The 14854-nt window shown below is 34.4% G+C and overlaps 1 protein-coding gene across 3 annotated transcripts; it reads right to left on the bottom strand.

Moving 5' to 3' along the window:
• Nucleotides 1-9415: 9415 nt before the first annotated feature.
• Nucleotides 9416-14033, bottom strand: LOC149237114 (cysteine-rich receptor-like protein kinase 2). Of its 3 annotated transcripts, none has more exons than XM_089366758.1 (7): nt 13072-14033; nt 11394-11534; nt 11153-11292; nt 10842-11052; nt 10407-10641; nt 10077-10251; nt 9416-9873 (listed from the first exon to the last, which is right to left on the bottom strand). In XM_089366758.1, exons 1-6 carry the CDS (start codon nt 13883-13885, stop codon nt 10092-10094), a joined length of 1701 nt encoding a protein of 566 aa, XP_089222884.1. In that variant the 5' UTR covers nt 13886-14033; the 3' UTR covers nt 9416-9873; nt 10077-10091. The 3 variants fall into 3 exon arrangements, with proteins under 3 accessions (XP_089222884.1, XP_089222882.1, XP_089222883.1); XM_089366756.1 differs by having other exon boundaries at nt 9416-9986; nt 10107-10251; XM_089366757.1 differs by having other exon boundaries at nt 10107-10251.
• Between the last annotated feature and the right edge of the window lie 821 nt (nt 14034-14854).

Genomic DNA, 14854 nt, shown 5'->3' with positions numbered 1-14854 from the left:
ACTCATTCCTAGTGCAAAAAAACTCATATCAATATCCATATCCCACTTTAATAATGATGATATCCTAAACAAGGCATGTTGTGTGGTTTGAGGTCTTGCTCATGTCTCTTGGTTCTTAGAAGGTTCACCTAGGATTGAAGGGCCTTATTTTTATGTCATACGCACTAGCAAGGACTTGAGACTCATCCTTACAATGCAAATCATTATAGGAGAAACCATATTCCACTTAGAGGCATGACATCCTCCATTTCTAAGCTGCCCCAATGAGGTCTCCCACTAGTAGCTTGTCTATAACCTTAAAATCAAATTATTATTATTATTCTTTATTACCTTTTTAATGAGAGAAGTTATATATATATATATATATATATATATATATATATATATATATATATAGATATATATATATAGTTTATCTATTTATAATAATATAATAGATAAACATATTTTCAATTGCAATATCAACAACAAACCAAATGAACACATTGAAAGTGGGATTATTGATATTTTACAATGTTTTTAATTAAAGCTATATATATATATATATATATATATATATATATATATATATATATTATATGTGAACATTATTTTTTATTTAAAAATATTTTATGTTTTTTGAAAGGGGACATGTGTCAATTTGATTCTCATCTCTCTCATATTGGCTTTGGCCTCTTTGAAAAATTATATATATATATATATATATATATAACTTTTATCTTTCCTAAACTTGATATAAATTGATATTTTTTTTTTTCTCGGTAAAAACTAATTCTATTAAGAAAACATATGGTACAATGCGGGAATACAACCAGGAGAAACAAGAACAAAGGCAGCCGGAAAGGATTGGTTGTCCACCTCGGCTCCTAAGAGAGAAAGAGTAGAGAACAATGCTGAACAAGAAGAAACAGAAGGAACAGAGGAGCAAGAACCGAGCAGAGGAATCTACCCATCATGTGCGGAATCCACTATTCTGCATTTTTTCCCTTTCTTAGTGCCAACTTTGACCCACGCAGGGGGGTTTGGCTGAGCTGGCGTGATTTGCAAGCTGAGAAGCGCCGACGGAGATGTCTCCTTGTCCGAGTCCGAGGATGAGGTTTCATGGTTCCTTTTCTGAGAGGCTGGTGTGACGGACGCAACTGTTGGATCTGCCAAGGACGGATCCGGTTCCGGCGCTGCTGCCTCATCTTCCTTGTTCTCTTCCTCCTCATCTGAGCTGAAATCAAAATCATCCATGGGAGGAGGATCATGAGGCTTCCAGCTTTTGGATTTCTGCTTAGTGTTGGCTTTCTTCTTTTGGGCTGGCATCGTGGGACAAGAACTCTGAAGGTGGCCTGTAAGATGGCAGTTGCGGCATCGGAAGGCTGTGTTCTCGTAGTCCAAAGTCTGAGTCCAGTGGAAATCTCCTATTTTGAGATTGATCTGGTCCGGGAGACCTTTGCTGATGTCTATTTCTACACATATCCTGGCATAAGTGTATAAGCCCTTTTCCCCTCTATAGACGTCTGTGTCCAAAAGGCTGCCTAGAGTGTTGCCGATACCTTGAAGTACCGCAAAATGCCAAAGATTTGCTGGGAGGTTTGGAAGTCTGACCCAGATGGGAAGTTTGGTGATGACTGCTGTGGTTGGATCAAACTCTTGGAACCAAGGAGTGAGGAATAAGCCAGCAGTACCCCAAAACCATGGGCCACCAGTTAAGGCTTTTTGATAATCCGTATCAAAGGCAATCACTACGATAAAAAATCCTTTTGAGCATAACAGAACTTTGCAGTTATTGGTCCAGTTAGAGTGGATCCATTGGTAAAGGTCTGCTGTGCGGGGCCATAGCCCATTAAACCTGCATATAAGGCCATGGCCCTCAAAATGTTGGGTTTGCTCATCCAGCGATGGATGCTTTATTTCTATGGAGGGGGTTTCCTCCAGTTTGTCCACCAGGAAAGGCTTAGGAGCTTGAGCAGGTGGATCTGTTTTCTTTGGAATCTTAGCATGGACAGCATCCTTGTAAGAAAAAGCCTTAGCTGAGGATGACTGTCCTGCAGCGCCTCCTCTTAAACGCAGGATGAGTTCTATGGAGGAATTTCTCTGAATGCTGTAAAAAGACAGGGGGTTGACATCCTCAAGCTGTTTACCTGCATGGAGAAGTCGATATGCTGCAGAGGGAGTCCCCAACTTGATTTCCAGAGCCTGCTTGAGGTCTAGCACTAGATCCGTCGCTCTTACCCATTGTAGCAAGGTTTTGCCGCTAAGGAGTCTGATTTGAATCTGGAATGATGGGGAAGATTCTGTATGCCTTTTTCCCCATCCGATCTGTGGATAGGGAGAGTACAGGCCCCTGATTGAGATAAAATCTCGAAGAGGCGTTTTGTCAAACAGATGCCCCGCATCCTCCTCGGATTTGACGACCTTTGCAACGGCCAACTTAAGTGCTTCGGCTCTGGTCGTCTCGTTCACCCTAGGCCACCAATCGACGCAGGCTTTCTTCCTCCAGAACACCTTTGAAGCAATCCCTGCGATATCTCTTCCATTTTTGTGCATTTCATGGCTAATCGCCATAGGGTTCATCCTGGAGCTCCGATTCTTGCTGAGGGAATGGAGCCCCGAGAGCCTCAATGAGAGCTCCGGCTTGAAGGCCGTGATAGCGGCGAGGCTGTAAGAACTCTGGGCCTTCAGCCATGGCAGCTCCTCCCACTTGCAGGCCGACGGAGGAGACAGCGCATTTTCCAGAAAATCGAAGAAAGAGAGCGCGTCCATGTCTGAGAGAGAAATATCGCGATTGGAGTTCCTGTATCCACTGATAGTAGACAGCGCCTGGCCATCTCTTGCAGCGCCGACGACAGACGGGGTGAAAGCGGCAGCCATGGTTATCGAAACCCTCGTTACAGAAAATCGCCGGAGCTCTTTTTGTAAAAAATCAATTATTAAATTGATATTATTTCAAATGAACATCCAAATATTTTATTGATGGTTTATTGGCTTTGGCCTCTTCGAAAAATTATATATATATATATATATATATATATATATATATATATATATATAGTAATTACTTTTATCTTTTCTAAACTTGATATAAATTGATATTATTTCAAATGAACATCCAAATATTTTAGTGATGGTTGAGTGTGAGTGAAATATTTTTACCACATCTTCTTAATTGTGTGAGAGGGAGGTTATTGATATTTTATAACACTTTTAGTTGAAACTAACCTCTAACCAAATAGGTATCTTCATTTTTGTTTTTAATCATGGTGGACATTGTTTTTTATGTAGAAAATATTTTATTTTTATTTTAAAAGGAACACATTCAAAGAATTATACATTAAACCCTAGGATTAGATGAAAGAATTCCACATAGCCCTCATACTTAGATGTAGAATGTTTTGCAATAATAACTTTTAGAAAATTAAAGAAAAAAATTTAAATTTTATAAAAAAATTGTTCTCAGACTTTTATAAGAAATTAATAAACAAAATAATATAACTGGTTAAAAAAATTTATAATTTGAAAAATAAATATTCTAAAATAATTATTAACCACCATCATAATATTACTGATAATTAAATTCAAAAATAATACTAATTTAATAAAGAAAATTCTAATATATTTCCATAAATCAATACCCTTCCCAGAGTAATAGTTCTTTAAATTTTGAATAAAAATTTCAATCAAGAGCCTCTCGTGAGTGAGCCAACCACATGATCGAGTATGATAAATATTTGTTTACCTAAAATCACAATGTATTAACCGTTTCCCTGTGCACTTGTTACTTTGCTTTGCATAGGGTAGGACCCGCGGATGCGCTGTCGCTGATTAGGTTAAAGTGAATTCAATGTCTCGAGATCCCCACTATCCGGTGCTGAAATAGTAACAGATGTCAGACATAACATTTATACATGATAGGCCTCCGAGTGCAAAAGTTTTTCGACGATAAACAATTCTGATGAATACCGTCAACTGTAAAGGGCGATGAAGAGGTGGGCCCAGCCAGCCACGTAAGTAGGTTATGGGAATGTGCAATCGGGATAAGGGTTGACCGTTGCTGCTACCTAATCCAATGGCCATGTAAACTTGTAAAGTTGAAGTTACAGAATTAAATTTCAGGCTCATAATCATTTTTCAAAGCCCAGTCGATCTCAGGACACAGACGTTCCTAAGTGACATTCTACCTGGAAGGACAGGACGTTCTGAGGACTTTCGACGTGGAAGGGATTGCAGGCGTGGGATTGATTCGGCGATTGAACCCGATGATGAAAACCAGAAACGAATGGGAAAATATGCACAGAAAAATTGTAATTTACTTGAGCATCAGCATGTTTTTTTTGTTTCCTTCACAAGAAAAAGCGACCAAAAGTTGTTACAGACTGAGCAAGATGATCCCCATGAGCTTCGGGAAACAAAAATGAAACGCCCAGAAAGGAAAGGAGATGCAAGAAGCATCAGCACTTATCTGTTGCATCATTGGATTCGCCGCTTCCGGGGCTGTCGATTTCCATCCGAGTGAAACGCTACCAACTCCTTGACATCATGATGGTTGCAGCTAAATAGAATATATAGCCTGTTTGACATACTGTAAACGTTAAGGCCATCACACCCTCATTCAGCTTTTTCTGGAAAAGGACAAGGTATGTGGATCATCCAATATTTTCATTTTACTGTTCCTTTAATTTGTTTTTATGATATGATCAGAATCTTTCACAGGGTGGTTAGGTCGAGTGAGGGCTGTCACTGGTGACTTTCAGTTGTATAAATTTTCAGACCATCTCAAAAGAATGGGACTTTTGAGCATGAAATATAATTTCAATAAACTAATAAACAATTTAAGTGTAGCTTAGATGTGATGGTAATTCATAATTTTTTATTTTTTCGTCCGGTGAGTTTGATGTCTTTGCAAGAGCTTACAGCTTTAAAATTTTCTATTTAAAACGGAAACTTATCGCATGTGTGCATTAATCATATTTTAGGATAATGTAACTCATAAAACCATTTTGGAATGGTGTCAATCGTTTAGGATTCACTATTATAATTTTAAGCTTATTATACTTCTAAGCTTATTACAAGTGTGTATTGATTATATTTTAGGATATTGTAAGTCATAACACTATTTGGAATGGTGGTAATGGTTTAGGTTTTAATATTATATTTTTAGTGATTATGTGTAAGGTTTGAATTCACTTTCTTATATTAAGTTTAGTATTTATTTTTTTACTGGGTAGGATTTTCACTATCACATTCTAATCTTAATTGGTTTTAGGATTTTTTTTAGTTTTTATTAGTAAAATATTGTTATTTATGTTTGATGAGTTTGTTTTTGCTTAGTTCAAGGTTTCCATTTATCTCAAGCATGTTTTATGATTTTTTAATTAAGTTTTATTTGTTTTTATGGACATTGTGGTGTGGTATAATTTATTCGATTTTATTTATTTATTATGATGGTATAAATATTAATTTTGGTTTTGGTTATGATGATATTAATATTAAAAAAAATATTTGGTCACCATATGGTATAGTAAAAATATATAATTTAATTTGGAAATGAAATAAAAAAATTATTAATATATATTAGCATGGAAATAAAATAATGTACATGAAATACTATTCACATTCACAATTATATTATTTTGTAGAATTTATTGATGTTGGTTTTATGGCAAGGTCTAGTTTACAAAAGGTGTCCAAAGGATACTTATAATACTTACATCCGCATAACTCTTTATAGAGACTTTAAAACATGCACATACATAAAATTCATCAATGATTTGAGCCTATGTTTCATACCTTCTCTTTAAGTGAAGAATGTAAAGAGCTATGTCATTTTAGAGAACTATGTCATTGTGAGTAAGAGCATGTGCCATTCCTTCAACATATTGTAATATTGTTGCACATGCTGCAGTTAGTAAAAGTGTAAAACCACTACTTTTTCTTGTCTCTCTAAGCCTGTATGTTGCGAAGTTTATAGTTATGGTTATGATGATTACACAAATTCATTATGATTTAGTCTAACTTATAGATGAAAAAACCTAATTCAAGAAAGAATGTGATTTTTTGTTACTTAAAACACAATTTTTGAATATATAAATAGATTCCACACCTTGAAAAACTCACCAAGCACGAATTCTACATATTAAACAACATAAACTCAAGTTTTAAATGTCTAAATCTTATGAGTCATATTCATCCTTTAAAAACTACATTTAAACCTTTAAAATCATAAATACTCATGAAAATACAATTGCAACTTCTATAACATAAATTTTGTTGACACATATTTAGTAATATTATTGATTATATTAAAAAATGTCTTATCATATTATTGATTATATCAAACTATTTAACATGTATATTAAATTTCAATTAAATATATTTAATGTTACATTAAATGGACAATTTCAAGCTATTGAACATGTATATCGTCTGAATTATGATGTAATTAATGCTATATTAAACGAACAATTTTTCACACTGTATTTAGTTTGAAGCTTGGTTTTATTCCATCTACGAAAGACAACTACTAGTTGGAGAGAAATAAGTTAGGTTAAACTATAAAAGCTACTAAACCTTTAAAAATGCTAATATTATTTTATAGTTTTTAATTTTTTAAAACTTTAATAATAAAATTTAAGATATTTGATTGTTTGAAAGAAAAGACCTAATGTTAATAATTTTCCAAAGTATTTTCAAATTTCCTAAAATGAAAATTATTATTATTTATTTAATATAAAATTTAGCTAAAAAAATAATTATTTTTGAAATACATTTTGTTTCTAAAATTTAATTAGAAATATTAGTTATATATATATATATATAAAATTATAATTTTCAACTATTCACCATATTAATTAATTTATTTTTTAAGGTTAAATTATTATGCCAAGTCTCTTTGTTTTAAAGTAGTATATTTTGATAAGATAATTTTTTTATTTTATTTTAATTATTGTTAAATTTTCTTTTTAACTTTATGAGTTTATTCATTTTATTTTAATTGATTTAATATTCAATCTACTATGGTAAAAAATTCAATTTAAATTTTATTAATAATTTTTTAATTTTATTTCTTAAATTTAATATTTTAACATTTTTCTTTTTAATTAATTAACTTTCCCATAAACTAAATTAATTTCTATAAAAATTAATCGGCGCCATCATAATATTTAATTACCGTAAAGCGTTTTTTCTAAAATGAACTCCTCTCTGGTGCTAAGCGTCTTTGATATGCATCGGGATCAAACGTTAGACGATTCAAATGTTTCCTTCAGTTGATCGTTGTCAACTAACTCCTTGATTGATGCTGTCAACTGAATTTTTCAGTTCAACCATTCTAGCGTTTTTAATGCAATTGCAGTTTTGACATCCACCGATCCAGATGCGGCATATCAAATTACCGGTTTCCTGATTGCAGTGAGCATTACCAAGCAATTCATCAGGTACTCTACTTCTTCATTTGGGCGGTTAGATGATGGGATCGCTTCCATTATCACGTCGATGAATCATAGTGGTTTCCATTACACAACCTAATGACGTATGTCAATTCTTATAAACATAGATTTACCAACTTTTATACTGTTTAGCTGGGAAATTAATACTATGTATCCTTTTAAAGTTGCTTCTTCTAATATGTTAGACAACAGTATAACTGGCCTAGAAGGTTAGCCATTGCGCATGGCTTCCTTATGTCGGCAAAATGGTCTTTGAAAGGTCTGTCACTAGAAACAATTCTTTGCAATTTAGTTTTAGTAATTAGTACTTAGTATTTGTTTTGATGTGCTTCTTTCAAAGTTAAATATTATAAGTGCTTGGAGAGGTCTGAGAGATGAACCATTGAGCACAACTTAGAGCATAGATTTCTCTAGATCAGAAATGTCCATTTATACGATCCCTTCTAAATTAAACATGTGAATTTCAATTTCATCATAAAAATAATAAATATTTAAAGATAATAATGATAATCTTAAGGATAATATCTATGGAATAATCTCGAAATCCATTGGCCACCTCCAACAACTAGAAAAATTAAATCTTGCTCTGAACCAATTATCGAGTAGTATACATGCAAGCGTCTTGTAAAGGTAAATTAATTTATTACCTAATAATTTATGTTGCAAAGGAACAATTCCAAACTAGACAACATCTACATTGCATAACATATCACATCTCTCTTCATCTATGTTCTTCTTCCATATGCTACCAGCTTATCATGTTTCACTGGAAAATGCCTCTTTTCCGAGTTGGTTGTGAGAAGGCAAGGCACGTATTATGTGGATTAAAGTCTGGAGGAGTGGGAGCATAGGATAAGGTGGTTTCTTCATATCCTCAATCTTTCCTAGTCGTCCCATTCCTATTCCATTAACTATACATCCCTTCTTTGCAATGAGTCTCTGTACTAATCTGCAAATTTTGGATCTTAGTTTTATAACAATAGATTTATGTTTGGCTATTATAGCAAGTGGTGCCAAAATGCTCAGGCATTTGAGCTTGGTAGGGTTTTTTGTGTGGTAATTTATTGAGATATAGAATGCACAACTTTGATTTTGGTTGGCTGATGCTAATCTTGTTACATATATGATTTTAACATGTTAGCTTGTACTATAATTTCATTCCATTCTTTGAATTAATTTTTATTAATCTAATATTCTTGGATTAGGATGCCAATTAGTGTATATATGGTGATATGTGGTCTTAAGATGAGAAGTCTTTTACACTCAATAGAAATTTCATTATTCAATCATATAAGGAACGAAAAAGAGGTTGCCACAAAATGTATATTGAGATTAACCATTCAAATTTAAAATAGATAATGTATATTCAAATGATGAAACATTCAATAAAGTACTCTCTTAATTCTAGAGAAAGTAATTTTAGCAATGAACCCATCTTGCAATTATAATCCATGATATAGCTCAATTTTGTAAAGTTTAAATTTCAAAGTTTTGAACTTACCACAAAATGTATGTTGAGATTAACCATTCAAATTTAAAATAGACATTGTATATTCAAATGATGAAACATTCTCTTAATTCTAAAGAAATACTGTTAAAAATGAACTGATCTTGCAATTATAATCCATGATATAACTCAAATTTACAAAATTTAAATTTCAAATTTTTTCTGTGAAACATTATTAAATAAATAAAATTGCATAAAATTTATACTTCTATGTTATTCTTTTCAACCCTCGTAACTTACCATGTTTCCTTTACGACATATGATACCATTGCTAATTTACTCTTACTAGAAGAAAATTTGTTTTTCCATCTGGTTACGCACTCAATATATTCTCCAACTAATAAAAGTGACTCTCTCAAATAGAAATACACACTTCAATTAAAAACGACCTTTTCATCTTGTTACGCACTAAATATATTCCCCAACTAATAAAAGTTTGATTACTCGCGCCGTTGTCCCACCAATTCAAAAAATTATCCTTCAACCGTCATTGAACTGGAGATTTGCTTCTTTAGGCCGCTCCGAACTTTACATCATAAACTTGTGTATATGTGAAGTGCTTACAGTTATTTAAATCCTAACGGCCATCCATTGTTTCTGCCAGTATATGGAAACGGAGATACCATAATGGAAAGAAATATTGTTTGATTTTCACCGGGGCTCCAGAATGCCCGATGAAGGATACCATAATGGCAAGAAATATTGCTTGATTTTCACCTGGGTTCCAGAATGCCCGATGAAGGATCGGCCGCGGCAGAATGGGTGTCGGAAGTTGCTGCTTCCATAGGCCAAATACGTTTAATCTGGTCAGGTGTGCCCACACTATCCAGATCTATGAAAGCAGGTTTTGTCGGCGAAGGAAGATTTTCTGGCTCACTTGTCAGCATCGACACCAACCGTGACATTGATGGCCGCAACGTGGGAGCTGCTTGTCTGCACAGAAGACCAATTTTAATCAGTGTAATCCCTTCCTAGCGAGCATAGCTACCCTCCAATGTACGATCAATAATTTCTAAAGCTCTTTCTGCTTTATACAGTCTCCATGTCTGTTAATTGGCCAATATCAACCAAACATAAAACTTTAGTTAGGAGGGGATCATATCATCATACTGTTATGGAGAAATTAGAAAATTTACAGCTCAAATATAAGATCATATGAGCCATACTCCTTCGATGAGAAAATCCATCTCATGAGCCAAACTTTGATTCTTTCTTCCGCTCATAATTTCAAGTACAAGCACTCCAAAGCCGAATACATCTGTTTTCTCTGTCAGCTGTCCACGTAAGGCGTATTCAGGGGCCATGTAACCTCTGCAAAATGTTATCGACAGTGAAATGTCAATAGCTTAACGCTCTCAAAATAATGTCATCCATTTTTAGATATATGATTTGTAATTGCAGGTTTATGTACTGAAATTTATAAAAAAGAATTAGTTGCAACACTGAACGGTAGAGAAATTTCTTACAAAGTTCCTGCAACTCTAGTGCTAACATGGCTTTGATCTTTTGCAAATAATCTGGCTAACCCGAAGTCTGCTATTTTCGGTCGATGCTTATCATCTAGTAAAATATTACTCGCTTTAATATCTCTGTGGATGATCCGAATATCAGATTCCTCGTGAAGATAGGCCAGCCCACGTGCAGTTCCAACTAAGATTTCATACCGATCATTCCAGTCAAGTAAATGACGTTTGGTTGTATCTGCAATTAATGCATTATACAACTAAACACATTAGTTGGTTGCGGTTGCATCTACAAACTCCAATAGATCCAGACACCAGTGAGCGATTAAGGAGTAAAATGTATCACATACAGTAAAAACATTAGCAAGCTACATACACAAATTTGAACAAATCAACGATCTATGCAGCGATTAAGCAGTTAAAGAGTTAAAAGCAAACCAAATATAATCCTGTCGAGACTACTGTTCTGGAGATATTCATAAACCAGTAGCCTTTCTGAGTTTTCAACGCAGTAACCAAGCAACTTCACTAGATTCCTGTGCTGAACATGACTAATGAGATTTGCTTCATTCATAAATTCAGCGTCTCCCTGCCTTGAACCCATATACAACCGTTTGACTGCAACTTCTCTGCCATCTGGAAGAACCCCCTGCACATCAACGATCTCCAAATTTATATGTATGTCCATTATAACTTGAAGCTGCTACAGGAAATATCTAATTTAATTGAATATAATGTTAGTGGCTCACTTTAAACACGCATCCAAAACCTCCTTCGCCAAGCTTGTTCTCTGCTTTAAAATTGGAGGTAGCCTCTCTCAGAACATCATATTTGAAAATAAGTTCCCGATTGGCTATAGTTGGCGACAATATAGATTCTCCATCGTCACCTGCTTAAACAATTACAAGGAAACCATTTATCTGGCTGTAATGAAATAGGTGAACAGTTCACATGACACAAACCTGAATGATTCAGCTGCAATTTCAAGACCTTTGGTTCGAGGATTCAGTTTCCTTGCGCATTTCATACGGTAGAAAAATATCCACTTCCAAAGGATTATGGCCGTAAATAATCCAAGTATAGAGGCTACCACACCCAGACATATCCCAAGAACCTCATATCTGTGGCTTTCTGCAAATTTGCAAAATAGTATATTATGTATATGAGCTTCCCAAAAAGAAAACATTATTAAAACTATGCAGCTTCTGCTAGATTTTGGATTTGATTAGGAATAATTTCTAAATAGATTTGATTACATGATACAATATCATAATTAAAGAAAACCACAATTCAGGTTTATTTCACACATGTTTATATAATAATTTTTTAATTAATTAATTTAAAAATTAAATTAATAAAAATTATATAACTACTTTTATAATAAAAATAAATCTTAACTTTTTATTTGTTAATTTATAATTACTCTAACAAAAGTTATATAATTACTTTTAAAATAGATTTCATCCTTTTTAACTTTTGATGTATAACTGTCTTAAATCTTGTTTCAAAATTTTTTAACTTTTAATTTATAACGGTCTTAAATCTTCTTTCAAAACTCACAAAAGACTCCGAACCCTTTCATTATACATAATTGGTTCATATGGTATAGCAGAAATGCACTTACTTTTGTAAAAAGGGAGTGGTGATATGGGAAGATGTAATTAAGACGAAATTGGTCCGATGATGAAGAGCCACAATTACAGAACATAAATACAGAGATATTTGGCAAGAATTCCCAATAGGTTTTTTTGATGGATCAAGTAATAGGACGAAATGTTACAGAACATAAATACAGAGATATTTGGCAAGAATTCCCAATACGTTTTTTTGATGGATCAAGTAATAGGACGAAATGTGACAGCGGAGTAGTCATAGTCACAGAGCCAGGTAAATTTTTTTATTTTTGGTGAGAAGATGGACATGTTATAAATATCAAAGTAGAGATCATAACATTATGGGGAGCTTTTATTGCCTCAAAATGACTTAAGCTGTAGAGAATATATGTATATGAATAAGCTAAAGGAAAGCATAGATTGAGTGCAAGACTACACTAATTTCAACTCACCTATACTAACAAACATGATCTTAAATCTTATAAGCACCTTCCAAAGCATTTAATTTCACCATATATAAAGGGAACAAAACATGACTGCAAACCTGTTATCCAAAAAAATATAAAAAAAGGCTGATAAGTTTTATTTCACAGCTTTTGAACACGGTGTTATAGTTAATACTGGTAGCATTAACTATTCACAGGAGACAATTACAACATAGAAGAGACTACGATTTATGTATTTTGATATAATTTACAAAGATTTTGTTGCAATTTTGGGGCATTTGAATGCTAAATCTATATAGCTGATAGAAAGTGTGACAATAAGACTCACAATGCAGAAAAGTTTTGGAAATAGATATAGAGAAAAAATTTGTCAGATATAAAACAAATATATGTAATATCTTTTTTATTTTAATATAAAGAGAAGGGTTTTTTTTCTCAAAAAAAAACTACTAATTAAAACACTAGATTGATAAATTAAAAGTCCAGAACCCTCCCTCTGCACTAGATTGATAAATTAAAATTCCAGAACCCTCTTCCAAGACAGATATATCTGTAGGCTAAGTCCAAGATACTCAGACCGATAGGCGTAGTTATGTGAAAGAAGATTACCAGATAGTGGAAAGTTTTGTGGAGACACGTCTGGCGACATAATGGGAGTAACGAAAAATCCATAAACCTCGTAACGCAAATAGCAGTTCTTAGACCCAAATTGTGCTCCGAGAGCTCCCGTTTGACATGCCAATATCTTTTCCAAGGCAGAAGTTAGGCAAAGCCCACAACTTTTAGGTGACAGATCTCTCCAACACTGAGCTATGCTGTAGATATACTCCATCGAAGAAGAAGGAGCAGCAACTGAATCTGCCGCAAAAAGTTGGGGATCCTGCGCAGCTTTAGTGGTAAGATTTGAGAGCAGTGCCCTAACAGCATTTGTGAACTGCTCTGGCTGACTGTTGTTCCTACGGCTGCAAAGAACAACTATTGACTTCTTCTGCGAACTGTCAATATAATCGTTGTAAAAATAATAATTGGCGTAACGTAAGAAGCAGCCTTCTAGCTGAATGAATCCAGAAGTATGGCGGCATCCCTGCACAAGCTTTTCTTTGGCCATCGATGCGCACTGTGCGCAGTGGGCGGAATCTAAATCTCCCCTGCACTGGACAAGCCCATAAACAGTGCTATTGCTGGTTTGCCCCTCATCAACAACAAAAGATGTATTGAATCCACTGAAATAAACGTTGCCCACCAGTGAGTCCAGAACCAAGTTTAGGTTACGTTGGAAGGCGCTGCCGTTTGTATATTGGCCCGTCTTCCCACATTCTTCCCACACAGTAGAAGTCACAGGCTCAGCTGATGAGACCCTCAATAGAGTGACGATTAGTAACGCGTTGCTGATTAACTGTTTCAGCCTCATTGCCATCGCCATACCTTTCTTCTTCTTCTTCTTCCCTCTCTTTGTGCCCCCCACAGTTCGACCTTATGGCATGGCATTGTGGGAGCAGAACGCTGCTCTTTTATATAATGTGACTGGAGCTGTTTCTGACTAAAGTTTCATTTTCTGATATGAGTGGAGTTGCTCCTACCGAATCCAATGACCATGTAAAGTTGAAGTTACAGAATTAAATTTCAGACTCGGAATCATTTTTCAAAGCCCAGTCGATTTCAGGACACGGACGTTCCAAGTGACATTCCACCTGGAAGGACAGGACGTTCTGAGAGAATTTCTACGTGGAAGTGATTGCAGGCGTGGGATTGATTCGGTGATTGAACCCGTTTGTGAAAACTAGAAACGAATGGAAAAATATTGACAGAAAAAATGTGTTTTATTTGAAAAGTAGCAGCACTTATCTGTTTTATCATTGGATTCGCCGCTTCCCGGGCTGTCGGTATGTAGAGTGAAATGCTACCAACTCCTTGAGATATGATGGTTGCTGCTAAATAGAATATATAACCGGTTTGACATACTGAAAATGTTATAGCCATCATACCCTCAATCAGTTTTCGGGAAAAAGACAAGATTGGTGAATCATCCAAACATTCTCATTTTACTATTCTTTAGTTTGTGATGCTCTGCTAAGTAAATTACAGCTTGGAGCAACAGAAGAATCATTATGTGGCCCTCAAAAAAATTATTATAAAGGAGTGTTTCAAAACCCTTATTTAAAGTTTTACTATTCTTTAATTTGTGATGCTCTGCTAAGTAAATTACAGCTTGGAGCAACAGAAGAATCATTATGTGGCCCTCAAAAATATTATTATAAAGGAGTGTTTCAAAACCCTTATTTAAAAATAATAAAGTTAAATGGTTATTTTGGTTTTTGATGTCTTCATAATCTTTCACAGGATCTTTCATAGGGTGGTTAGGTTGAGTGAGGTCCTTGTCACTCATGACTTT

This window comes from Pinus tabuliformis, chromosome 8 (genome assembly GCF_031772625.1).
Source record: "Pinus tabuliformis cultivar Carrire ecotype Pingquan chromosome 8, CPIR1, whole genome shotgun sequence".
NCBI lineage: Eukaryota > Viridiplantae > Streptophyta > Pinopsida > Pinales > Pinaceae > Pinus > Pinus tabuliformis.
The sequence above is the reverse complement of the archived record's forward strand: the minus strand, read 5'-3'. Positions and strand labels throughout refer to the sequence as shown.

Excerpts from the sequence above, each read along its gene's own strand:
- LOC149237114 (XM_089366756.1), bottom strand. The coding sequence starts at position 13,885 with ATGGCGATGGCAATGAGGCTGAAACAGTTAATCAGCAACGCGTTACTA. Across the intron at positions 11,535-13,071 it reads ACAAAACTTTCCACTATCTG|AAAGCCACAGATATGAGGTT; the intron begins GTAATCTTCTTT and ends GCAAATTTGCAG. Across the intron at positions 11,053-11,152 it reads GTTTTGGATGCGTGTTTAAA|GGGGTTCTTCCAGATGGCAG; the intron begins GTGAGCCACTAA and ends GTTGATGTGCAG.